Source organism: Numenius arquata, chromosome W (assembly GCF_964106895.1).
Source record: "Numenius arquata chromosome W, bNumArq3.hap1.1, whole genome shotgun sequence".
In the NCBI taxonomy this organism is placed as follows: Eukaryota; Metazoa; Chordata; class Aves; order Charadriiformes; family Scolopacidae; genus Numenius; species Numenius arquata.
In genome coordinates this window covers 13,630,950-13,656,853 of record NC_133615.1, presented here as the reverse complement: position 1 = coordinate 13,656,853, position 25,904 = coordinate 13,630,950, and the positions used below count along the sequence as shown (strand labels likewise).

Sequence of the window (25,904 nt, the reverse complement as noted above, 5' to 3'; positions counted from 1 at the left end):
GCTCTTGACTTTACTGCAGATACAAGTCTAGAAATTACTTAGAAAACAACACGAACATCCAACCATTGGTGCATCCAGTGGTAAGGGGAGAGAACGGAATGTATTTGCTGAGCTACCAAGAGGTTCAAATCAACTCCCACCTTTCAGGAAACTAACTTAGACACTCCTCTCACCTCTTCTGGTAAATACACATCTATCTAGCATATTCTTCCAGTGTACTAGCAGTGGATCTAAAACTTCAAGTGTTGCTAAGAATGACAAAGCAGGTCAAAAGATGGCAGAAAGTGAAAGTATAGAAACTTACAGGATACATTAGAAACCAGCAACAGAATACAGAAACGACAACAGAAACAGAAAATACAGAGTAAGAGATTTAAAAAGACAATGTGTACTAATGGTGAGGGAAAAAAAGCATCAGAGGGAACAGATTAAAAATACTACTACTGTTAAAATGCTGGGGGAAAAAGTCTGAGAAGACTAAAGGAGAGACTTATGCAAGGGATGAAGGAAGAAGCAGCATGAGATCGACACATGGTTCAAAACATATACAAGAGGTGGACAACAAACTATTGTTTTGATTTTATATATCAAGTCAGATGAAATTACTGAAGTCTCATCAAGTAGTGAGGACTGGATGCTTGCTTCCTTTTAAGTGCTTTGTGAATCCCAGTAATAAATTTCAAGTATTATGTTTTGCTGCTTTGTGACATAGGGACTTAAAAGCTAGCAAATTGTGTTTAGATGTTTTATCTCTAAACATCTAGACTGTATTTTTGAAACAATCATTATTTGATTTTTGCTAATTGTGTTTCCTGGACTTCAATATGTAAAGAAACTCTACTTGCAAGCATAAATATATAAGAGGCTCATATAAAGACTCATACATAGTGATTCATAATTCTAATGTTTTATTAGAATCATACAACGGTTAGATTTGGAAAGGACCTTAAAGATCATCTAATTCCACACACCACCCCCCCCCGCAATAAGAAGGGACACCTTCCACTAGACCAGGTTGCTCAAAGCCCCATCCAGCCTGGCCTCAAACACTTCCAGGGAAGGGGCACCTACAGCTTCTCTGGGCAACCTGTTCCAGTGTCTCACCACCCTCACAGGAAAGAATTTCTTTCTAGTATCTAATCTAAATCTCCCTCTTTCAGTTTAAAACCATTACCTCTCATCCTATCGCTACATTCCCTAATAAAGCGTCCCTCCCCATCTCTCCTGTAGGCCCCCTTCAGGTACTGGTAGGCCGTTATAAAGTCTCCCTGAAGCCTTCTCTTCTCCAGGCTGAACAACCCCAACTCTCTCAGCCTGTCTTCATAGGGGAGGTGCTCCAGCCCTGTGATCATCTTCATGGCCCTCCTCTGGACCTGCTCCAACAGGTCCATGTCCTTCTTACGCTGGGGACTCCAGAGCTGGATGCAGTAATCCAGGTGGGGTCTCATGAGAGCAGAGTAGAGGGGCAGAATCACCTCCCTGGACCTGCTGGCCACGCTTCTTTTGATGCAGCCCAGGATGCAGTTGGCTTTCTGGGCTGCAAACACACATTGACAGCTCATGTTGGGCTTCTCATCCACCAACACCCCTAAGACCTTCTCCTCAGGGCTGTTCTCAATCCATTCTCCGCCCAGCCTGTAGTTGTGCTTGGGATTGCCCCATCCCACATGAAGGATGTTGAGCCTGTCCAAGTCCCTCTGAATAGCATCCCTTCCCTCCAGGGTGTCAACTGCGCCACACAGCTTGGTGTCGTCGGCAAACTTGCTGAGGGTGCACTCAATCCCAATGTTCATGTTGCTGACAGTTAAACAGTTACCGGTTTCAGTACCAACACCTGAGGAACGGCACTTGTCACTGGTCTCCACTAGGACATTGAGCCATTGACAGCAGCACTGTGAGTGCAGCCATTCAACCAATTCCTCATCCACCGAGTTATCCATCCATCAAACCCATGTCTCTCCAACTTAGAGACCAGGATGTCATGCAGGACAGTGTCAAATGCTTTGCACAAGTCCAGGTAGATGACGTCTGTTGCTCTTCCCTTGTCTACCAACACTGTAACGCTGTCGTAGAAGGCCACCAAATTTGTCAGACATGATTTACCCTTGGTGAATGTCCTGGGTCTGGCGGGGATAGGGTTAATTCTCCCCAGGACCTAGCAGGGACACAGGTATTCCATCCCATGTGAGCCATGCCCAGGGGGTAACAGGAGCTAGCCGGGGAAGGGGAGGGGCAGGAAGTCGGGGGGGGGGGGGGGGGGGGAGGAGGAAGTCATCCCCCAGGGGAGCGGAGCGGTCGGGGGGGGGCGTCCCGGGTGCGGTCGGCAAGTGGTGGTATCGTACTCGTGGTTGTATATTCCCCTGTCGGTGTTATTATTGTTGTTGTTTCTTGCTCCCCTTGCTGTTCTGTTAAATTGCCTTTGTCTCAACCCACGAGTTTTTGCCTTTTTCTTCCGATTCTCCCCTCCCGGCCGCGCTGGCGGGGGGAGGGCCCCATCTGAGCGAGCGGCTGACACGTGGTCCTTTGTTGCCGTCTGAGGCTAAACCACGACAGTCCTTTTTTGGCGCCCAACGTGGGGCAACTCGGAGGGTTGAGATAAAGACAGATCTGACCAGAGTGTGCTAAAAGGAATTTGTTATCGGTATTTATTGTATTATTTACTGGGGACAATGTTGCTTCGTTTGTTTTCATGGCTGTGTTATGTAAACTCTTACATGCTCTATGTACTCCCCGTGATGATGTTTATCACTTCTGGGAGAGGGCTCAGGATTATAATTTTGCTGTCCTGTGCGATATCAACTTATGATATGATAGCATCACTGTTCAGATGGTTATGTTGGGTTGTTTATTTGGCACTGCTTTCCTGCCCATATCTCGGGGAATTTATTAATAAATACACTGAGTCTATGGGGGAAGCAGGGGGGGATACTTTTCCCAGCTCTTTCACCTCCCTTTTCTCCTTCGTGCCGGATATGCCAGTTTTTGAGAATTTTGAATACTCTTGGGACACGCAGAACAGCTTGGTCCTATTGCTAGGTCTCCTGAATGTTTTTCAGTTTTTGTTTAGGGTTAAGCAACTATTTAAGACTACCACCCCGAGATCTGCCCCAAGGCTGGAGAGTCATGGATGGCATGGCATGTGGGAGAACATGGGCAGGTATCTAGAGAGTTTTTCACCTCCAATGGTCTGGGATTTCACCACCGAACAATTACAGAACCCCGATAAAGTGATAGAATATTTGAAAGGAAAATGCTGTGGCTATTCCAGAGAGGCACAACTCACTGCATTGTGCTGGGCCCTGGCCAGTATCTACCAAGCATTGCTCAATGTTGCGCAGCATCCTCAGGAGGAAGAGATGGAAACCAGGCCGACAGGCACTGCGGCTGCCCCAGCCCCTGCGGCGGGCACTGCGGCTGCTCCGGCCCCAGTGGCAGGCACTGCGGCTACTCCAGCCCCTGCGGCAGGCACTGCGGCTACTCTAACCCCAGTGGCAGGCACTGCAACTGAACCAGAAAACCAACCTGTGCCCGTATCAGTTGCCCCTATCCAGAAGAAGAAATACACCAAGAAATCAGTTCGCTCAGCGAAGGATGACGATGATCCAGGGTTGTCACGAGAACAAGAGGAAGAGGCAGAACCAGAGATAATCACTCGATCCCTGTCCCTGAGTGAGCTGCGGGACATGCGAAAAGATTTCAGCCGACTTCCAGGTGAGCACCTTGTCACCTGGCTGCTCCGGTGCTGGGACAACGGAGCCGGTAGCTTGGAATTGGAGAGTAGGGAAGCCAGGCAGCTGGAATCTCTGTCTAGAGAGGGGGGCATTGACAAGGCAATTGGGAAAAGGACACAAGCTCTCAGCCTCTGGAGGCGACTCCTGTCAGGCGTGAGGGAAAGGTATCCCTTCAGTGAAGATGTTGTATGTCATCCAAGCAAGTGGACCACCATGGAAAGATGTATTCAGTACCTGAGAGAATTAGCCGTGCGGGAGATGATTTATTATGACCTGGACAATGCCCAGTTTCCCACAGATCCTGATGAGATCCAATGCACAAGGTCCATGTGGCGGAAGTTTGTACGGAGCGCACCATCATCATATGCCAACTCATTAGCAGTGATGGAATGGAAAGGCGAAGAGGGACCAACAGTGGATGAGGTGGCTGCCCGACTTCGGCAATATGAAGAAAATCTGTCTTCTCCCCTCGTCTCAGCTGTGGAGAAACTGTCCCGGAAGGTCCAGCAACTTGAAGAGAATATGTCCTCCCCACCTGTACGAGCCAGTATCTCAGCTGTTAGGAACAGACGTTTTTCCACTCAAGATAGAGAATACAGGGAGTACACCCCATGAAACACCCTGTGGTTCTGCTTGCGTGACCACGGAGAGGACATGAGGAAGTGGGATGGACAACCTACTTCAATCCTACGGGCACGGGTACAGGAATTGCAAGGAAGAACAACCACAAAAGCAGATCTCCCCAGGAAAAGTGCTGCCCCGGTTTCCAATGTGCAGTTCCCCAGACAGAATAGAAGGCCTGAGCCTACTTCTGATCCCCTTGAAGGAACCTCCAGATCATTTCTGCAAGAGGCGAGTAACGGATACTATGACCAGTATTAGGGGGGCCCTGCCTCCAGCCAGGTGGGGGAAAGGGACAACCGGGTTTATTGGACAGTGTGGATTCCATGGCCTGGCACATCAGAGCCACAGGAGTATAGAGCTTTAGTGGACACAGGTGCACAGTGTACCCTAATACCATCAAGCTATAGAGGGACAGAACCCATTTGTATTTCTGGAGTGACAGGGGGATCCCAAGAATTGACTGTACTGGAGGCTGAAGTGAGCCTAACTGGGAATGAGTGGCAAAAGCATCCCATTGTGACTGGTCCAGACGCTCCATGCATCCTTGGTATAGATTATCTCAGGAGAGGGTATTTTAAGGACCCAAAAGGGTACCGGTGGGCTTTTGGCATAGCTGCCTTGGAGGCGGAAGTTAAACAGTTGTCTACCTTGCCTGGTCTCTCAGAGGACCCTTCTGTTGTGGGGTTGTTGAGAGTCGAAGAACAACAGGTGCCAATCGCTACCACAACAGTTCATCGGCGGCAGTATTGAACTAACCGAGATTCTCTGATCCCCATCCATAAGCTGATTCGTCAACTAGAGATTCAAGGAGTGATCAGCAAGACTCGCTCGCCCTTTAACAGTCCCATATGGCCGGTGCAGAAATCTAATGGAGAGTGGAGGCTAACTGTGGACTATCGTGGCCTTAATGAAGTCACTCCGCCGCTGAGTGCTGCCATGCCGGACATGTTAGAACTTCAATACGAACTGGAGTCCAAGGCGGCCAAATGGTATGCCACAATTGATATCGCTAATGCGTTCTTCTCAATCCCTCTGGCAGCAGAGTGCAGATCACAGTTTGCTTTCACTTGGAGAGGTGTCCAGTACACCTGGAACCGGCTGCCCCAGGGGTGGAAACATAGCCCCACCATTTGCCATGGACTGATCCAGACTGCACTGGAACAGGGTGAAGCTCCGGAACATCTGCAGTACATTGACGACATCATCGTATGGGGCAACACAGCAAAAGAAGTTTTTGAGAAGGGGAATAAAATAATTCAAATCCTTCTGAAAGCTGGTTTTGCCATAAGACGAAGTAAGGTCAAGGGACCTGCACAGGAGATCCAGTTTTTAGGAGTAAAATGGCAAGATGGACGCCGTCAGATCCCAATGGATGTGATCAATAAAATTGCAGCTATGTCTCCACCAACTAGTAAAAAGGAAGCACAAGCTTTCCTGGGCATTGTGGGTTTTTGGAGGATGCATATCCCAGATTACAGTCTGATTGTGAGCCCTCTGTATCAAGTAACCCGGAAGAAGAACGATTTTAAATGGGGTCCTGAGCAGCAACAAGCTTTTGAACAAATTAAACAGGAAATAGTCCATGCAGTAGCTCTGGGGCCAGTCCAGGCAGGACAAGATGTTAAAAACGTGCTCTACACTGCAGCTGGGGAGAACGGCCCTACTTGGAGCCTCTGGCAGAAAGCGCCAGGGGAGACACGCGGTCGACCCCTAGGGTTTTGGAGTCGGGCATACAGAGGATCTGAAGCCCGCTATACTCCAACAGAAAAGGAGATACTGGCAGCATATGAAGGGGTTCGAGCTGCTTCGGAAGTGGTTGGTACGGAAGCACAGCTCCTCTTGGCACCTCGGCTGCCGGTACTGGGTTGGATGTTCAAAGAAAGGGTCCCTGCTACACATCATGCAACGGATGCTACATGGAGTAAGTGGATTGCATTGATCACGCAGCGAACTCGAATGGGAAACCCCAGTCACCCAGGAATTCTAGAGGTGATTATGGACTGGCCAGAAGGCAAGGATTTTGGAATGCCACCGGAGGAGGAGGTGATGCGTGCAGAAGAGGCTCCACCGTATAATGAACTACCAGAAAATGAGAAGAGATATGCCCTGTTCACTGATGGGTCCTGCCGGATTTTGGGAAAGCATAGAAAGTGGAAGGCTGCTGTGTGGAGTCCTACAAGACGAGTTGCAGAAGCCACTGAAGGGCAAGGTGAATCAAGCCAGTTTGCAGAGGTGAAAGCAATTCAGCTGGCTCTGGACATTGCTGAGCGGGAAAAATGGCCAGTACTTTATCTCTACACCGATTCATGGATGGTGGCAAATGCCTTGTGGGGGTGGTTACGGCAGTGGAAGCAGAGCAATTGGCAGCGCAGAGGCAAACCTATCTGGGCTGCTGAATTGTGGCAAGATATTGCTGCCCGGGTAGAGAATCTGGTTGTGAAAGTACATCATGTAGATGCCCATGTACCCAAGAGCCGGGCCACTAAGGAACATCAGAACAACCAGCAAGTGGATCAGGCTGCTAAGACTGAAGTGGCCGAGGTGGATCTGGACTGGCAACATAAGGGTGAATTATTCATAGCTCGATGGGCCCATGACTCCTCAGGCCATCAAGGAAGAGACGCTACATATAGATGGGCTCGTGACCGAGGGGTGGATTTGACCATGGACACTGTTGTACAGGTCATCCATGAATGTGAGACGTGTGCTGCAGTCAAGCAAGCCAAGCGATTAAAGCCTCTTTGGTATGGAGGACGATGGCTGAAATACAAATATGGGGAGGCCTGGCAGATCGATTATATTACACTCCCACAAACCCGTCAAGGCAAGCGCCATGTGCTCACAATGGTGGAAGCAACCACTGGATGGTTGGAAACATATCCTGTGCCCCATGCCACCACCCAGAACACCATCCTGGGCCTTGAAAAACAAGTCCTGTGGCGACATGGCACCCCAGAGAGAATTGAGTCGGACAACGGGACTCATTTCCGAAACAGCCTCATTGACACCTGGGCCAAAGAGCATGGTATTGAATGGGTCTATCACATCCCTTATCACGCACCAGCCTCTGGGAAGATAGAACGGTACAATGGACTGTTAAAAACTGCACTGAGAGCAATGGGTGGTGGAACTTTAAAAAATTGGGATACACATTTAGCAAAGGCTACCTGGGTAGTTAACACCAGGGGGTCTACCAACCGAGCTGGCCCTGCCCAATCAAAACCTCCACGTACTGTGGAGGGAGATAAAGTCCCCGTAGTGCACATGAAGAATATGTTAGGGAAGACAGTCTGGGTTAGTCCTGCCTCAGGCAAAGGCAAACCCGTCCGTGGGATTGCCTTTGCTCAAGGACCTGGGTGCACTTGGTGGGTGATGCGGAAGGATGGGGAAGTTCGATGTGTACCACATGGGGACCTGATTTTGGGCGAGAATAGCCAGTGAATGAAACTGTATGATGTTAATTGCTAAATGACCCTGCCACTGTACATCTCATTTTTGTAACTGCTATTGGTTGTACTACAGTAAGAATCACCCAAACTAATGACAAATGGACTCTGATGAAAAACCAAGTAAAGTGCAGCAGCGAAGGGACCAGAACTGACCTCAGCAGCTGGCGTCCAGCAACTTCACTGAGATCGACATCTTCAACCCATGGACCATGGACATGAGCCGCACCAGATACATCAGCCACAAGCCCCAAGAATACATCATGCGACAGTCCAGCTCCACACACGCTATCTTGCATGCCCTGAGGGACTGTTCTAACAGATGGAGCTCGAAGTCATGGACTAAATGAACTCAACGGACATTTTAGAGTGATGGCCCACAGACTAAGGACATTACGCCTGTATGGAGATATACATATATATATATATATGTATGTCAGGGGAAACTGATAGTATTTAATTGGAAACTGTAAGATCTGGGCATGGCATGAAATGGTATGGAATAAGGGGTGGATGATGTCCTGGGTCTGGCGGGGATAGGGTTAATTCTCCCCAGGACCTAGCAGGGACACAGGTATTCCATCCCATGTGAGCCATGCCCAGGGGGTAACAGGAGCTAGCCGGGGAAGGGGAGGGGCAGGAAGTCGGGGGGGGGGGGGGGGGGGGGAGGAGGAAGTCATCCCCCAGGGGAGCGGAGCGGTCGGGGGGGGGCGTCCCGGGTGCGGTCGGCAAGTGGTGGTATCGTACTCGTGGTTGTATATTCCCCTGTCGGTGTTATTATTGTTGTTGTTTCTTGCTCCCCTTGCTGTTCTGTTAAATTGCCTTTGTCTCAACCCACGAGTTTTTGCCTTTTTCTTCCGATTCTCCCCTCCCGGCCGCGCTGGCGGGGGGAGGGCCCCATCTGAGCGAGCGGCTGACACGTGGTCCTTTGTTGCCGTCTGAGGCTAAACCACGACAGTGAAGCCGTGTTGGCTGTCACCAATCACCTCCTTATTTTCCATCTGCCTTAGCAGAGTTTCCCGGATGACCTGCTCCATGATCTTTGCGGGCACAGCAGTTAGACTGACTGGCCTGTTGTTCCCCAGGTCTTTCTTTTTTCCCTTTTTAAAAATGGGAGTTATGTTTCCTTTTTTCCAGTCAGCAGGAACTTCACTGGACTTCCATGACTTCTCAAATACGATGGATAGTGGGTTGGCAACTTCATCCGCCAGTTTCCTCAGGACCCGTGGATGAATCTCATCAGGTCCCATGGACTTGTGCACCTTCAGGTTCTTTAGATGGTCTCAAACCTGGAATCAGGATCTGACCTCCCTGAGAGAAAAACCAGAAGAGCCACCAAAAAAACCCCGAGCTCAAGGAAACCTGGCACCCTTCCCCTGCCAGACTGAAGGCAGTGGACAAAAGGAGAGCTGTGAATGGAGGCAAGTCCATGCTAGGGGTGGCAAGCGAACCCCCTCTTTGCCCACCTCCCCTAACCAGGTACCTCTCTACAATAGGTATGAGGCTCTCAAGGACGTAGGACAGCCCATGGATGATATGGAAGATGGTTCGACTACACCAGAAGAGTTGCCAGGACTGGCAAGGCCCACCCCCTGTTTAAAAACCACCTCCACAAGGAAAAAGAGGTTGTAGGTGAGTCTCTTCTGAGGGGAACAGAGCACCCAATATGTTGGGCAGACCCTCTTCTTAGGGAAGTCTGCTGCCTCCCTGGGGCCTGGGTCAGGGACACCACTAGGAAACTCCCCAGCCTGATTCAGCCCTCTGACTATTACCCACTATTGCTCTTTCATGTGGGTGGCGATGAGGTGGCAACACATAGCCCAAGGGTAATCAAAAGAGACTTCAGGGCATTGGGAATGTTAATAAAGGAATCTGGGGTGCAGGTTACCTTTTCTTCTCTTCTCCTGGATATAGGCAGGGACTCTGAAAGAAACAGACGTGTACAGTCTGTCAGTGCATGGATCCGTGGCTGGTGTCACTGCCACAATTTTGGGGTTTTTGACAATGGGATGACATACACGGCACCAGGGTTGCTGGCCCAGAAAGCCAACCACATCCTGGGCTGCATCAAAAGAAGCGTGGCCAGCAGGTCCAGGGAGGTGATTCTGCTCCTCTACTCTGCTCTCATGAGACCCCACCTGGATTACTGCATCCAGCTCTGGAGTCCCCAGCGTAAGAAGGACATGGACCTGTTGGAGCAGGTCCAGAGGAGGGCCATGAAGATGATCACAGGGCTGGAGCACCTAGCTAGATAAGGACCCTCAGATTATTGTGCAGATGAATCTCATCCCAGACTTCTGTTATGTGTATGGACATGTTCCATTGACTTTAAGGGAACCTTCATGGTACCTTTCAGTTCCTTCTGTGCTTTCCTCAACAAGAGGCTTCCTTTCCTGTCATCCTGACATGAAGACTACTATCCATTATTGATTTTCCATGTAGGTGGGGAGGAACCTGCGACTCGCAGTTCACGAGCAATAAAAAAAAGACTTCAGGGAGTTGGGAGGGATGGTAAGGAAATCTGGGGCACAGGTTATGTTTTCATCACTCCTTCCAGTTACGAGCAATGACGCTGGGAGGAACAGACGAATACAGACAATTAATACGTGGCTCCGTGGCTGGTGTCACTGCCATAACTTTGGGTTCTTTGACATTGGATTCACCCATACAACACCGGGCTTGTTAACAGCAAATGGGAGGCACCTGTCTCAATGGGAGAAGGGGGTTCTTGCCCAAGAGATTGCGGGGTTGATTGACAGGGCTTTAAACTAGATGTGAAGGGGGAAGGGGGTAATAACATCAGGCTTGCCTGCGACAAGCTGTGGGGTATCTCATCAGGGTTAGAGGGATGGGGTGCTAGTAAGGGCCTTCAACCTGTTGCCCTGAGGCAGGCTGGGGACACTGCACTGCAGTCAAAGTTTTATGGAGATGAACCAGCAGCTCCTGAGGTAGTTGAAGTAAACAGAGAAACACCTCTGAGACACCTCAAGGGGTGTTCCCCTAAGAAGGTGGCACAGCCAACAGCCCAGCTGAAGTGCCTCTACACCAATGCACGCAGCATGGGCAACAAGCAGGAGGAGTTGGAAGCCGCTGTGCTGCTGGAAAGCTATGATATAGTGGCCATCACTGAAACCTGGTGGGATGAATCCTATGACTGGAGTGTGGCTATTGAGGGCTACAAGCTGTTCAGAAGGGACAGGCAAGGAAGGAGGGGCGGAGGTGTTGCCCTCTATGCAAAGGAATGGATACAGTGTGAGGAGATGTCCCCAAAGCCCTCCCTGGGGTCAGATGAAGAGAGAGTTGAGAGCTTGTGGGTGAGGATTAAGGGGCAGGCCAATATGAGGGACACCGTTGTGGGTGTTTATTACAGGCCACTTGATCAGGATGGGGAAGTTGATGAGGCCTTTTACAGTCAGCTCAAAGTTGCCTCTCAATCACAGGCTTTGGTTCTCATGGGGGACTTCAACCACCCTGATATCTGCTGGGAAGGCTAGACAGCCAGGCATCTACAGTCCAGGAGGTTCCTCCAGTGTACTGATGATAACTTCTTGTCTCAGCTGGTGGAGGAACCAACGAGGAGAGAAGCACTACTGGACCTAGTGCTGACAAACAAAGAGGGACTGGTGGAGGACATTAAGGTTGGGGGCAGCCTTGGCTGCAGTGACCATGAAAAGATAGAGTTCAGGATCGTGGGTAGTATGCGCAAAACAACAAGTAGGACTGAAACCCTGGATTTCAGGGGGGCTAACTTTGACCTCTTCAAGAAACTGCTAGGAGAAATCCCATGGGATAAGGCTCTGGAAGGTGGGGAGGCTCATGAGAGCTGGTTGATATTCAAACATCGCTTTCTCCAAGCTCAGGATCGGTGCATCCCTAAGAGCAAGAAAACAGGCAAGGGAAGCCAGAGACCTGCGTGGCTGAGCAGGGAGCTTCTGAAAAAGCTCAAGTGGAAGAAGGAAGTTTACACTGAGTGGAAGAAGGGACTGACCGCTTGGGAAGATTACAAGAATGCCGTCAGAGTAGGCAGGGATGAAACGAGGAAAGCCAAGGCCTCCTTGGAACTAAAATTAGCAAGGGATGTCAAAGTTAACAAGAAGGGGTTTTTTAAGTATATTGGAGGGAAAAGGAAAAACAGAGAAAATGTGGGCCCACTGTTGAATGAGACGGGTGCCATGGTGACGGAGGATGCAGAGAAGGTGGAGTTGCTAAATGCTTTCTTTGCTTCAGTCTTTACTGCTCAGGCCAGCCCTCAGGAGCCACAGAATTTTGAAGAATCAGAGAAAGTCTGGACAAAGGAAGCCCTTCCCTTGGTGCAGGAAGACCAAGTTAAGGAGCAGTTAAGTGAACTGGATACCCACAAGTCCATGGGTCCTGATGGGATGCACCCGTGAGTGCCAAGGGAGCTGGCAGAAGTCATTGCTGAGCCACTCTCCATCATCTTTGAAAGGTCCTGGAGAACAGGCGAGGTGCCTGAGGACTGGAGGAAAGCCATTGTCATCCCAGTCTTCAAAAAGGGCAAGAAGGAGGACCTGGGAAACTACAGGCCGTTCAGCCTCACCTCCATCCCTGGAAAGATGATGGAATGACTCGTTCTGGGTGTCATCTCAAAGCATATGGAGGAAAAGAAAGCTATCAGAAGTAGTCGACACGGATTCACCAAGGGGAAGTCATGTCTGACTAACCTGATAGCCTTCTACGATGGCACGACTGGATGGATAGATGAGGGGAGGGCGGTGGATGTTGTCTACCTTGACTTCAGCAAGGCTTTTGACACAGTCTCCCACAGCATCTTCATAGGTAAGCTTAGGAAATGTGGATTAGAGGAATGGACAGTGAGGTGGATTGAAAACTGTCTGAAAGACAGAGCTCGGAGGGTTGTTATTAGGGGCACAGAATCTAGTTGGAGGTCTGTAACAAGTGGTGTCCCCCAGGGGTCAGTACTGGGTCCAGTCCTGTTCAATATATTCATCAATGACCTGGATGAGAGGATGGAGTGTACCCTCAGCAAGTTTGCTGACGATACAAAACTGGGAGGGGTTGTTGACACGATGGAGTGCTGTGCTGCCATACAGTGAGACCTGGACAGGCTGGAGAGCTGGGCAGAGAGGAACCTGATGAAATTCAACAAGGGCAAGTGTGGGGTGCTGCACCTGGGGAGGAATAACCCCCTGCACCAGTACAGGTTGGGGGCTGACCTGCTGGAGAGCAGCTCTGAGGAAAAAGACCTAGGAGTCCTGGTGGATAATAGGATGACCGTGAGGCAGCAATGTGCCCTTGTGGCCAGGAAGGCCAATGGCATCCTGGGGGGCATCGAGTGTGACCAGCAGGTTGAGAGAGGTTATCCTGCCCCTCTACTCTGCCCTGGTGAGGCCGCATCTGGCATACTGTGTCCAGTTCTGGGCTCCCCAGTTCAAGAAGGACAGGGAACTGCTGGAGAGGGTACAGCAGAGGGCTACAAAGATGATTAGGGGCCTGGTGCATCTCCCTTACGAGGAGAGGCTGAGGGACTTGGGTCTTTTTAGTCTAGAGAAGGCTGAGGGGGGATCTGATCAATGCTTATAAATACTTAAAGGGTGGGTGTCAAGAGGAGGGGGCCAGTCTTTTTTCAGTGGTGCCCAGGGGTAGGACAAGAGGAAATGGGCACAAACTTGAATATAAGAAGTCCCACCTAAACATGAGTAGGAACATCTTTACTTTGAGGGTGCCAGAGCACTGGAATAGGCTGCCCAGGGAGGTGGTGGAGTCTCCGTCTCTTGAGACATTCAAAACCCGCCTGGACGTGTTCCTGTGCAACCTGCTCCAGGTGGACCTGCTCTGGCAGGGGGGTTGGACTAGATGATCTCCAGAGGTCCCTTCCAACCCCATATCATTCTGTGATTCTGTGTTTCTGTGATGACATAATCAGATTAATTTTCATAGCTAGTCTAAAAGTCCTAGTGAAGACCATGGAAGTTTTTGCCACAAATTTAATAACCAAGTATGCTAATTCTTTTTCTACTGGGCAATACCAGAAGGTCATTCTCTTCTACCATCATCCTTTTTTTTTTTAACAAATGAAAAATTTTACCAGAGCTATATAGTATATTACTCAGAGCAAGCAAATTTATTGGAGCCAACATTTAGACAGTCCTCAGGGTCCAATGTTAAATTCCACATTGCTACTTTATCAGAATCCTGCTGCAAGAGAGTACATGCGTACCATTCAAGACCAAGTTTAGTCACATATGTGTTTTCATTGTTTTTGATCTATAACAAATAGGATTTAACTTAAAATACCTTTTTTCCTACCCTTTACAAATTGAAGTCTGTTTTCAGTTATGTGTTTGCCTTCTTGGCAGCCAAGTCTTGTTTGTACAAAAGAAAGGCAGTTGAACAGAACACAAGAACACTTGCTTGGTACTATTTACCTCACCACCAGGACCACAAAAGAGTAAGGCAAAAGCGGGGGAAAAAAGGTGGGGAAAGGAATGAAAAGGGAAAAGGAAAAAACTGGGAAAACAGATGTTCTAGGGCATTTGAATTTTTATTAATTGCATGGAGGTCTACCCTTGATTGCACTTAGTAATTGCACTGGTAATAAATTTAACGTAAGATTTCAAATTATCATAGGCTTATATTTTGGGAAACCAACACACACATAATACTAAAGTAGATACACTACCTTCCTTACAGTAGCCTTTACATTCAAGTTATTAAGTGTATGTTTGTGCTGAATGTGCATGCACACACAGATACTTGTACACACACAAAAAACCCTGTATATGTATGCACACAAAAGTATAGTATAAAAAGATAAAAAGTAAGAATTACTTTGTCAGAAAGAACAGAAAATAGGATACAGTTGTTTGTAACTACTATATACTTACTATTTAGTTGAATCCGATAACTGATATTCTCGTCGTCTATCATAACATTCCTGGATTCCAGGGTCATTCCATAAACTTCTTATTGCATCTACATAAGGGTTCACAAAAGTTGACACCTTCTCTACATCAACTTCTCGAACTAACTGTGCATGAGCCTAATTTGAAACAAAGAAAACAATAAAATTTACTTCATTTTCTATGTTTACAAATAGTTCATATACATTGAATGTGATTAACAGGAATAATTTTTCAGACTGGTCATCTCACCAGTGTGAGGATATGAATGAATGCTGATAAGGTGTGTTCAAACTAAGAAAAAAAGTAATAGTAATTAGAGAAGGTGAATTAATAAATGTGTATATGCCCCCTTATTTTAGAATAAGCTTATCCTAATCCAGTATTATTTAGTTGAAATGGATAAAATGTTTACATCAAAATTTATATTTAATTAAACTAATTTTAAAGAAAGTTTTCATTTTTCAGGTACAATTTTAGGGCATATAATGTACCTGCTTTTTAAATGATTACCAGTTAAGCAACTTGGCAGAGTTAGACTGATGGGAGCAGAAAGAATGGGGAGGAGGGAGGAAATTTGCCTTTTAAAGAGCTTCATTTATATGTACATACACTAAGAGAGAAAAAGAACAGATGAAAACTTAGTCAAGCAAAAAACCCAAGGGATTCTATTCTCAAATCTAGTCTGCATTTCAGACTAGACACATTTCAGCAATGACACAAACCCCTTTGCATTTTAAATTAGGTAAATGCATACATAAAGGACTGGTTTTGTTCTTTTTAAAGTAATTTATCCTGTTCACATGAAATCTGTTACCCCCCCCCCTTTTTTGACAGTCCAGGAGAATGCTACTACTCATTACTTAACAAAATTTTATGGTTTACTCACACGAAAATCAAGAACTCCAAGTTCAATGTGAAAAATGTTTGTCTTCGAGATATGGAGAACACATGCTCTCTATTATAAGAACTCAAGTCTCCAAATTCTAACAAAGTAAATTTTCTTCTGGAACATCATGTCCACACATCCCAAAACTGGACAAATCATGAAGGGTCTCTACTGTCTCATAACAAAATAACAAAAAAATAGTATTCTACTAAGCACAAGCCAATACTCTTGTGAAACAGGAAGATTTTTTTTTTTTCCCAAATGATTCTGTATTTTTTCCTCAAGCTCAGTTATGTGTTTAATTGGCTTTGTATTCTTCCAAAAGAATGATGCCCCAAGTATTTCCTCGCTACTAATGACAAACTGATACAACAATATATTCAGATTTTTTTTTTTCAATTGTTCTTGAGCTCTGATATTATGGCCAGCAGATATCAAAATGCTAACAGAGGTAAAAGACTAACTCAGTATTCAAAAGTTGCTCTTAATCTTTCATCAGAAATTCATCATAACTGAAATATTTCTCTAACAGCTGTCTAAAAACTCTCTAAAAGATGCTCAAGTATTCTACATCAGCAGTACAGATAATCACAAAAGGTAATTACTTTATTCAGCTATACATTTAGATGTATAATTACTACAAAGTAGTCCAAGATTTTATATTGTTTTATTTACCGGTTCTTTATGTCCTGCCCTACAACTAATATGACTATGACTTTGCACTATCACAGAATGGCAGGGGTTGGAAGGGACCTCTGGAGATCATCTAGTCCAACCCCCTGCCAAAGCAGGGTCACCCAGAGCAGGCTGGACAGGAACACATCCAGGGGGGTTTGAATATCTCCAGAGAAGGAGACTCCACAACCTCTCTGGGCAGCCTGTTCCAGGGCTCTGTCACCCTCAAAGGAAAGAAGTTTTTCCTTATGTTGAGATGGAATGTCCTGTGTTCCAGCTTGTGTCCATTGCCCCTTGTCCTGTCACCAGGCACCACTGAGAAGAGCCTGACCCCATCCTCTTGACACCCGCCCTTTAGATATTTATAACCATTGATGAGATCCCCTCTCAGTCTTCTCTTCTCCAGGCTGAACGGACCCAGATCTCTCAGCCTTTCCTAATCAAAGAGGTGCTCCAGTCCCTTGATCATCTTTGTAGCCCTCTGCTGGACTCTCTCCAGTAGTTCAACACCCCCAGGTCCTTTTCTGCCAGGCAGCTCTCCAGCCACTCTTCCCCAAGCCTGTAGCGCTGCATGGGGTTGTTGTGACCCAAGTGCAGGACCCGGCACTTGGCCTCGTTGAACCTCATCCCATTGGCCTCGGCCCATTGATCCAGCCTGTCCAGATCCCTCTGCAAAGCCTTTCTACCCTCCAGCATTTCGACACTCCCACCCAACTTGGTGTCATTTGCAAACTTACTGAGGGTGCACTCGATCCCCTCATACAGATCATTGATAAAGATGTTAAAGAGAACCAGCCCCAATACTGAGCCCTGAGGGACACCACTCGTGACCGGCCGCCAACTGGATTTAACTCCATTCACCACCACTCTCTGGGCCCAGCCCTCCAGCCAGTTTTTAACCCAGCGGAGAGTACTCCCATCCAAGCTATGGGCAGCCAGTTTCTCCAGGAGGATAATGTGGGAGACTGTATCAAAGACCTTACTGAAGTCCAGATAAACAACGTCCACAGCCTTTCCCTCATCCGCCAAGCGGGTCACTTTGTCATAGAAGGAGATCAGGTTTGTCAAGCAGGACCTGCCTTTCATGAACCCGTGCTGGCTGGGCCTGATCACCTGGGCGTCCTTCATGCTCTGCGTAATGACACAGCCAGGTCAGCTGACCCCAACTGGCCAAAGGGATATTCCGTACCATATGATGTCATGGTCAGCATATAAAGCTGGGTGGAGTTGGCTGGGGCGTGGTGGCCGCTGCTCAGGGGATGGGTGGGCATCAGTCAGCGGGTGGTGAGCAATTGCATTGTGCATCACTTGTTTTGTAACTTTTACCATTGTTATTATTATTTACCCTTCCTTTTCTGTCCTATTAAACTGTCTTTATCTCAACCAACGAGTTTTACCTTTTTTCTGATTCTCTCCCCTATCCCACTGGGGGGAGGAGGAGTGAGTGAACGGCTGTGTGGTGTTTAGCTGCCTGCTTGGTTAAACCACAACACATAAATAATCCAAATTACTGCTCTATCTATATAAAGACAGTATTATCAATAAACATTTTCATAAATATATCCAAGCATGCATATATGATCAGGTTTTAAGAAAAAATATCAGTGTCCTGGATGTTTTTATTTTTTTTTAAGACCTGCTCTTAATCTAACCTCTTCAAACAAATTATGTTCAGTAATTAAACAAATAATTATGATATGGACACATAAACAATGATACCATTGTTTTTTGAGCTAGCTAAACCAGTTAGTATATACATGACAAAAAAATAGCACTGCTGGACTGCTTCTTAGCATTACTCTAGTTGAAACCTCAGATAAATGTGACTAAAACTACTGTATCAAGCTTATATGGAGCAGAACAGAGTATACAAAGGCAAAGCTGGAGCTAGAAAAATGAAAAAGCTCGTTCTATATTCAGCCAGTATAACCCGGGGCAGACTTGGAACTGCTTTAAACAACAGTGAGCAGAGAACAATGCCAGCCCCAGTGTCAGAGATGCCTTTTTCATTCCAACGTGCTGCTTCATCATGCATATTGTTCAATAGCATGTGCCTGACAAGCTGGTCACCAGGAAATAGGTATAGAGTCATAGAATCATAGAATCATTTTGGTTGGAAGAGACCTTTAAGATCATCAAATCCAACCATTAACCTCAAACTTTACCACTAAACCATGTCCCTAAGTGCCACATCTACTCGTCTTTTAAATACCTCCAGGGATGGTGACTCAACCACTTCCCTGGGCAGCCTGTTCCAATACTTAATAACCCTTTCAGTGAAGAAAGTTTTCCTAATATCCAATCTAAACCTCCTCTGGCACAACTTGAAGCCATTTCCTCTTGTCCTATCACTTGTTACTTGGGAGAAGAGACCAACCCCCGCCTCTCTACACCCTCCTTTCAGGTAGTTGTAGAGTGTGATAAGGTCTCCCCTCAGCCTCCTTTTCTCCAAGCTAAACAATCCCAGTTCCCTCAGCTGCTCCTTGTAACACTTGTGCTCTAGACCCCTCACCAGTTTCGTTGCCCTTCTCTGGACACTCTCCAGCACCTCAGTGTCCTTCTTGTAGTGAGGGGCCCAAAACTGGACACAGTACTTGAGGTGGGGCCTCACCAGTGCCAAGTACAGGGGGATGATCACCTCCCGAGTCCTACTCACCACGCTGTTCCTGATACAGGCCAAGATGCTGTTGGCCTTCTTGGCCACCTGGGCACACTGCTGGCTCATGTTCAGCCGACAGTTGACCAACACCCCCAGGTTCTTTTCTGCCAGGCAGCTCTCCAGCCACTCTTCCCCAAGCCTGTAGCACTGCATGGGGTTGTTGTGACCCAAGTGCAGGACCCGGCATTTGGCCTTGTTGAACCTCATCCCATTGGCCTCAGCCCATCGACCCAGCCTGTCCAGATCCCTCTGTAGAACCATCTTACCCTCAAGCAGATCAACATTCCCACCCAACTTGGTGTCATTTGCAAACTTACTGAGGGTGCACTCAATCCCCTCGTCCAGGTCATTGATAAAGATATTAAAGAGATTAACCAGACGCAATACTGAGCCCTGGGGAACAGTGCTTGTACCGGCCGCCAACTGGATTTAACTCCTTTCACCATCACTCTTTGGTCCCGGCCTTCCAGACAGATTTTTACCCAGTGAAGTGTATGCACATCCAAGCCATGAGGAGCCAGATTCTCTGGGAGGATGCAGTGGGAAATGGTGTCAAAAGCTTTACTAAAGTCTAGGTAGACAACATTCACAGCCTTTCCCTCATCCACTAAGTGTGTCACCTTGTCATTGAAGGAGATCAGGTTTGTCAAGCAGGACCTGCCTTTCATAAATCCATGCTGACTGGTAGTGATCACTGGGTTATCCTGCATGTACCACGTGATGGCACTCAAGATGCTAGAGTGGGTCCAGAGAAGGGCAACAAAGCTGGTGAGGGGCCTAGAGAACAAGTCTTCTGAGGAGAGGCTGAGGGAGCTGGGGTTGGTCAGCCTAGAGAAAAGGAGGCTGAGGGGAGACCTTCTCGCTCTCTACAACTCCTTGAAAGGAGGGTGTAGAGAGGCGGGGGTCGGTCTCTTCTCCCAAGTCACAGGCAACAAGACAAGAGGAAATGGTCTCAAGTTGCACCAGGGGAGGTTCACATTGAATAGTAGGAAAAATTTTTAAACTGAAAGGGTTATTAAGCATTGGAATGGGCTGCCCAGGGAAGTGGTTGAGGCACCATCCCTGGAGATATTTAAAAGATGGGTTGACATAGTGCTTAGAGACATGATTTAGTGATGGTCTTTATCAGAGTTAGGTTGATGATTGGACTAGGTGATCTTAAAGGTCCCTTCCAACCTAGACGATTCTATGATTCTATGATTTTAAGATGACCTGCTCCATAACCTTCCCCGGCACCGAGGTCATACTGACAGGACTGTAGTTCCCTGGATCATCCTTGCAGCCCTTCTTGTGGATGGGCATCACATTTTCTAGACACCAGTCAGCTGGGACCTCCCCAGTTTGCCAGGACTGCTGATAAATGATGGAAAGTGGCTTGGTGAGCACTTCCACCAGCTCCCTCAGTACCCTCGGGTGGATCCCATCCCGCCCCATAGACTTGTGTGCGTCTAAGTGGTGTAGCAGTTCGCTAACCATTTCCCCTTGGATTATGGGGACTTCATTCTGTTTCCAGTCCCTGTCTTCCAGCTCAGTGGGCTGGGTACCCAGGGAATAACTGGTCTTACTATTAAAGACTGAGGCAAACGCCACATTAAGTACCTCAGCCTTTTCCTCATCCTAGGTCACTATGTTTTCCTCTGCATTGAATAGAGGATGGAGATTCTCCTTAGTCCTCCTTTTATTGTTAATATATTTATAGAAACATTTTTATTGTTTTTTACAGCAGTAGCTAGATTAAGTTCTAGTTGGGCTTTGGTCCTTCTAATTTTCTCCCTACGTAGCCTCACATAATCTTTGTAGTCCTCCTGAGTGGCCTGCCCCTTCTTTCATAGGCCATAAATTTTCCTTTTCTTCCTGAGTTCCAGCCACAGCTGTCAGTTCAGCCAGGCCAGTCTTCTTTCCTGACAGGTCGTCTTACGGCACATGTGGACAGTCTGCTCCTGTGCCTTTAAGATTTCCTTCTTGAAGAATGTCCAGCCTTCCTGGACTCCTTTGCCCTTCAGGACTGCCTCCCAAGGGACTCTGTCAACCAGTATCAAAAGGCATATTGGACCACAGTGTAGAACATGGAAACAAACAAACTAAAATTGCCCCCTCCCAATCCTTCTCAAAGCACATCTTTCATCTGCTTTGCCCATAGGAAAAAAAAATGGATCTGGAAACCAATAGGGGTTAATAATAAATTTAATTGCAAATCTCTCTATATCTCTACATGACTTCACAAAACAGTAGGATAAATCACTGTAATTTTTTTTTTAATTAAAAGTAATCCTTCTTCTATTTTACATGCATCATGGGTTTTAAGAGCTTTATAGCAAGCTTCATGTCCTAATACCTATTTCTGAAGAATGGTGTTCAATATAAGTATTGTAAATAATGGCAATTTTTTTCTGCAATATTATTTTTACATAGTGATATAGTGCATTATTGAAGGTAATGTTATGAAAACATGGGCACGCTCAAATTTTCACTTCGTTTTCAAGTGAAATAAATGGCTGTACTTGACAAAATCCTGAAGAATCCACTTGCTTCAGTCAACTGTTGCAGTACAATAGTGAGTGCATTTAAAAAAAAGTCTGTGAATTCTCACCTAAGAAGCATACACATGCACAGAACTCCTCCTGAGCCTCATTCCTATACAAAGCCTGAATGCATCTTGCAAAAGAGGTGTTTTTAAGGATCAGAGGAATAACAGCTTTGCTTGGCTTCATGGATTTAAATAGCTAGAACTGAAAAAACTGTATGACTCTTTGTATAGTAGAAGTTATGGCACTTGATTCAGGCAGTTCAGAAATTCAGCAATCCCATTCAATTGCCTAAACAAAGGAACTGCAGAAGTTTCACTGCCTTTAATATCTACAGAAGAGCCTAAGATGTATATAAGACAGACAGAATGAAACAAATAGCAGATTCTTTTAAAAAAATTATGCCATCATATCTCTGTTTCAATTTAGAAGAGGAAGTACTGCATTAAAAATTATTTTGTACTTATAAATAATATTTATGGAAATTAAAACTGAAATAAGTAAAATAAAAGCACTGCAAAGAGAAGCATTTATTCTCCGTACTTTTAAGCCATATTTTCCTATATTTTCAAAGAAAGAGAGTGCTCTCTGCTGACTAACACATAGCAAAGAAAGCAATAATTTCAAACTGATATTTCTAGAAATATCAGGATTGGGAGGGTCCCTTTGAAAATAATGAATGATCCCAGTGGGAATTTTCCTCTGAAAAAATTGCATCAAATTGAAATGGTTGCATTTGTGTGTTTTCTAACCAAGATGATTGTCTTTCTAAACACTTACCTAATTTTTTTGGAAATAAACTCTGAAAATTAGCTTCAGACTTATCTTAGGCATGTAAAGCTACATAGTATCTGATCACCTACTTCTTTCAGGCGTTTTCCCTAATCCCTTTATGCAAGCATTTGTCTAAAGAACTGGCAGGACTGAATAAATGGTAAAATTTAATCTCATATGAAAAGCTGTTGTCTTGAACAGGGTCACGGAAGAATGAATTTAGTCTTTTTAAAGATAACAACCCAACATTATTTTCTCCAGAGAAACCACAGACATATTATATATAGCATAGTGATGAGTTACTTTTTGAAATGTGCCTTGAGGGAGATTAAAGTTTTATGTCATGTTTGACATAAAAAAATGCTAGCTTCTTTATTAATTAGTCAAAATCTTTTCATTGCTATATATATATCTCTCTTATTTCTGCTTTGTCAAAGCAGACACCAAGCAGAGCTCAGTTAAAGGACAGCAAAGCACTGCTGACTTGTCTTTCATGGCTTCAGGCAACTACCAGTCTCCTGAAACACGGTGCCAACTTCCATCATTAGGAAGGAGGAAGAAAACCAAATGCAAACACATCTTTCTTATTTGCAAAAAAAATGAGTCTTGTTAATATAAGAGCTTGAAAGCTTCTTCCTGTGATGCCTAATGCGAGCAAAACTGATCCATACACTGACTTAAATTAACATGTGTTTTAAAGTGATTAATTCTGTTAACTAACTAAGTATTGACAGGGAAAAGCCAAGGTAGGTTATTTAACAGTCATTTGGGAAGGTTTATTTATCTGCCAAAATGCATAAATGGAGTATCCTCTCAAGATGTTAGCCAAAAGTGGACGTGGTCCCTATAAAATGGACCATTAGTCATGAAAAGTTTTTGGAGTTTTTTGTTTGTTTGTTTGCTTGTATTATGTTTCTAGTAAGCCCTCGTTTTAACTGAGTGTTAAATATATGTGAAGGAAAGCAAAACTGAGCTTTTTGGAATTAATTTAGGTTAAATTAAATCTGGAAGAAGCTTTTGGGAACTGAATAAAAAATGCAGAAAAGTGACAACTTTTCTACTGACGACACTCAGTCGGTGAGGAATACAGCGGCAGACATGGTAAATTCTGTGGCTGAGGTCTAGATGGAGGCAGATGGGGGGATTCCCAGAGTCAGGGAAACCCGAGGAAGAGCAGAGAGCCCCGCCAGGAGCCGGCAGCTCTCACGAGCGAGGCTGACGTGCTAAAGGGGGCATTGCTGGAAGCAATTGCAGGAGATTTAAATGGCCCTAGGGAGAGCTATCGACCAGGGTGTGGCGTGGCAGTTCCTGCGTCAGGGCATGGCACCATGCTTGTTGGTCTACAGCCCAGGGTAGCATTCAAGGTCTCTGACAAAATGGTTGGCACTCGTCTTAGAGCTAAAAGCAGTGCCCCTACAGAGAAAGCCCCTCGGATGTATGATGCATCCACACAAACGGAACTGGTGAGGAGGGAGACTTCGGTACAGGTGGTAGGTTGCAATCAGTGCCCAGACTCTTCTTCTCCTGGAAGAAAGGTAAGTACATGCACACGGTGTGCACAGGTCGATGATCTGTTACAGCAGGTGGCTGAAAGCCACCAAGCTGGTGAGGGGTCTAGAGAACAAGTCATATGAGGAGAGGCTGAGGGAACTGGGCATGTTTAGTTTGGAGAAGAGGAGGCTGAGGGGGAACCTCATTGCCCTCTACAACTGCCTGAAAGGAAGTTGTAGAGAGGTAGGTGTTGACCTCTTCTCCCAAGTGAATAATGACAGGACCAGAGGAAATGGTCTGAAGTTGCGGCAGGGGAGGTTTAGATTAGGTATTAGGAAGAATTACTTTACTGAGAGAGTGGTCAGGCACTGGAACAGCCTGCCCAGGGAGGTGGTGGAGTCACCATCCCTGGAGGTATTTAAGAAACGTGTAGACATGGCACTTCAGGGCATGCTCTAGTGCCTGAGATTGTTGTTTTGTGTCTGTTTGTGGGTGGGGTGGGGTGTGGTTGTGGGCGTTTGGTTTGGTTTGGTTTTGGTGTTCTGGGATTTTTTGGTTTTTTGTGGGTTTTTTTTGTTGGTTGGACTCGATGATCTCAAAGGTCCCATCCAACCAAAAATATTCTGTGATTCTGTGATTCTGTGAGTTACAAGAAGCGGTTAAAAGGTTGAGTAGTATCAGAGGAGCTGAGACAGAGACAGATAGGTGGTTTCAGAACCATGTTCCTGCAGTGGATACTACCAAGAAAGAGGCACCTTGGACCCTGGTGACCCACAAAAGCAGGACTACGCTTCAACCCCCACCCTCTGGCATCAAAACAAAAAACAGGTATGAAGCTTTAACAGCTATAGACACCCAGGAGCAAGGTCTGCCAGGAGGACCTGCACCAACAGCACACAGTAGATATGGCAAAAACCAATGACAAGTGCTAGTAGTGGGCGACTCCCGGTTAAAGGGCATTGAGGCACCCATCTGCCATCCTGACTGGGAGTCACGTGATGTATGCTGCCTCCCGGGAGCTAAGGTTTTTACTAATTTTATTAATTTTTATTATTTTCTTAATTATTTATTATTTTATTAGTTAAATATGAAATAATTTTAATTAATAGTAATCAAAATCAATTCATTATTGATATACTAAAATCTACTTTTATTAATATAACAGAAAATACTGAGTAGCAGTATGTTCTCCTGTTATATGTGCCATAAAAATGTGATGGCGACAAGGAGGAAGAGATGGGAAAGGAAATTACTTCTTTAAAGAGGACATCCTGTGGGCAGTGCTGTCTCTTACTGTCCTAGGAATACAATTATAAAAGGAAGGGTATATATATTGAAAACAAGGGAAGTATTAAAAACATTTCTAAAACACTATTTTAGAAATATATTTGAAATGATGCTGCTATATTGGTCTCCCCTCTTTTATTCAGAGATTCAATGGGCCAGGTAAATTATTTATTAAAAGTAACTGTGAAACACAGCTCTACTAATATTGGCTATATTTAGATTTTTTAAAAATTATTTTTCCAAAATTATTTTTCCATGGTAAAGGCACCACCATATTGGCTATTTTCATGTATAACCGTCTCAAAACCTCATTACAGATAAGTCTATTTTCAGCATTAAATGTTCAAGGAATGTTCTTGGAACCAAAACAGGAACTTGACTGCTAAACTTTAAAGGTTGCTAGGAGTTCATGCCCCTGAAAAAAAACAGAAGTTGATAGCATTAGTAGTCCTTTTGTCTTCATCAAGAGGCCTTACCCAGATTAATTCTGGTCTTTTCTTTCAACTTGATGAGTAAAGATTTTAGAACAAGCAACAGGCAGAACAAGTACTCTGGGGAAAAACAAATTACTTATCCAAACACTGGTGGCAGCTGGCCAAGAACTTGTGAGCCATACACAAATCGAAGAATCATAGAATCATTTAGGTTGGAAAAGACCTTTCAGATCATTGAGTCCAACCATCAACCTAACACTACCAAGTCCACCACCAAACCATGACTCTAAGTGCCACAGCTACAAGTCTTTTAAATACCTCCAGGGATGGTGACTCAACCACTTCCCTGGGCAGCCTGTTCCAATGCTTGACAACCCCTTCGGTGAAGAAATTTTTCCTAATATCCATCCTAAACTTTCCCTGGTGCAACTTGAGGCCATTTCCACTTGTCTTATCGCCTGTTACTTGGGAAAAGAGACCGACCCCCA

The 25,904-nt window shown here is 45.8% G+C and overlaps 1 protein-coding gene across 1 annotated transcript in view; it reads right to left on the bottom strand.

The window, feature by feature from the left end:
• The window catches only part of LOC141476693 (guanine nucleotide-binding protein G(q) subunit alpha-like), a 191,633-nt gene that overhangs the window by 88,699 nt on the left and 77,030 nt on the right, over window positions 1-25,904 (bottom strand). Inside the window, exon 3 of the mRNA XM_074165503.1 lies at window positions 14,668-14,822. Coding sequence (XP_074021604.1) covers window positions 14,668-14,822 — 155 coding nt within the window. The remainder of the gene's footprint in view (window positions 1-14,667; window positions 14,823-25,904) is intronic.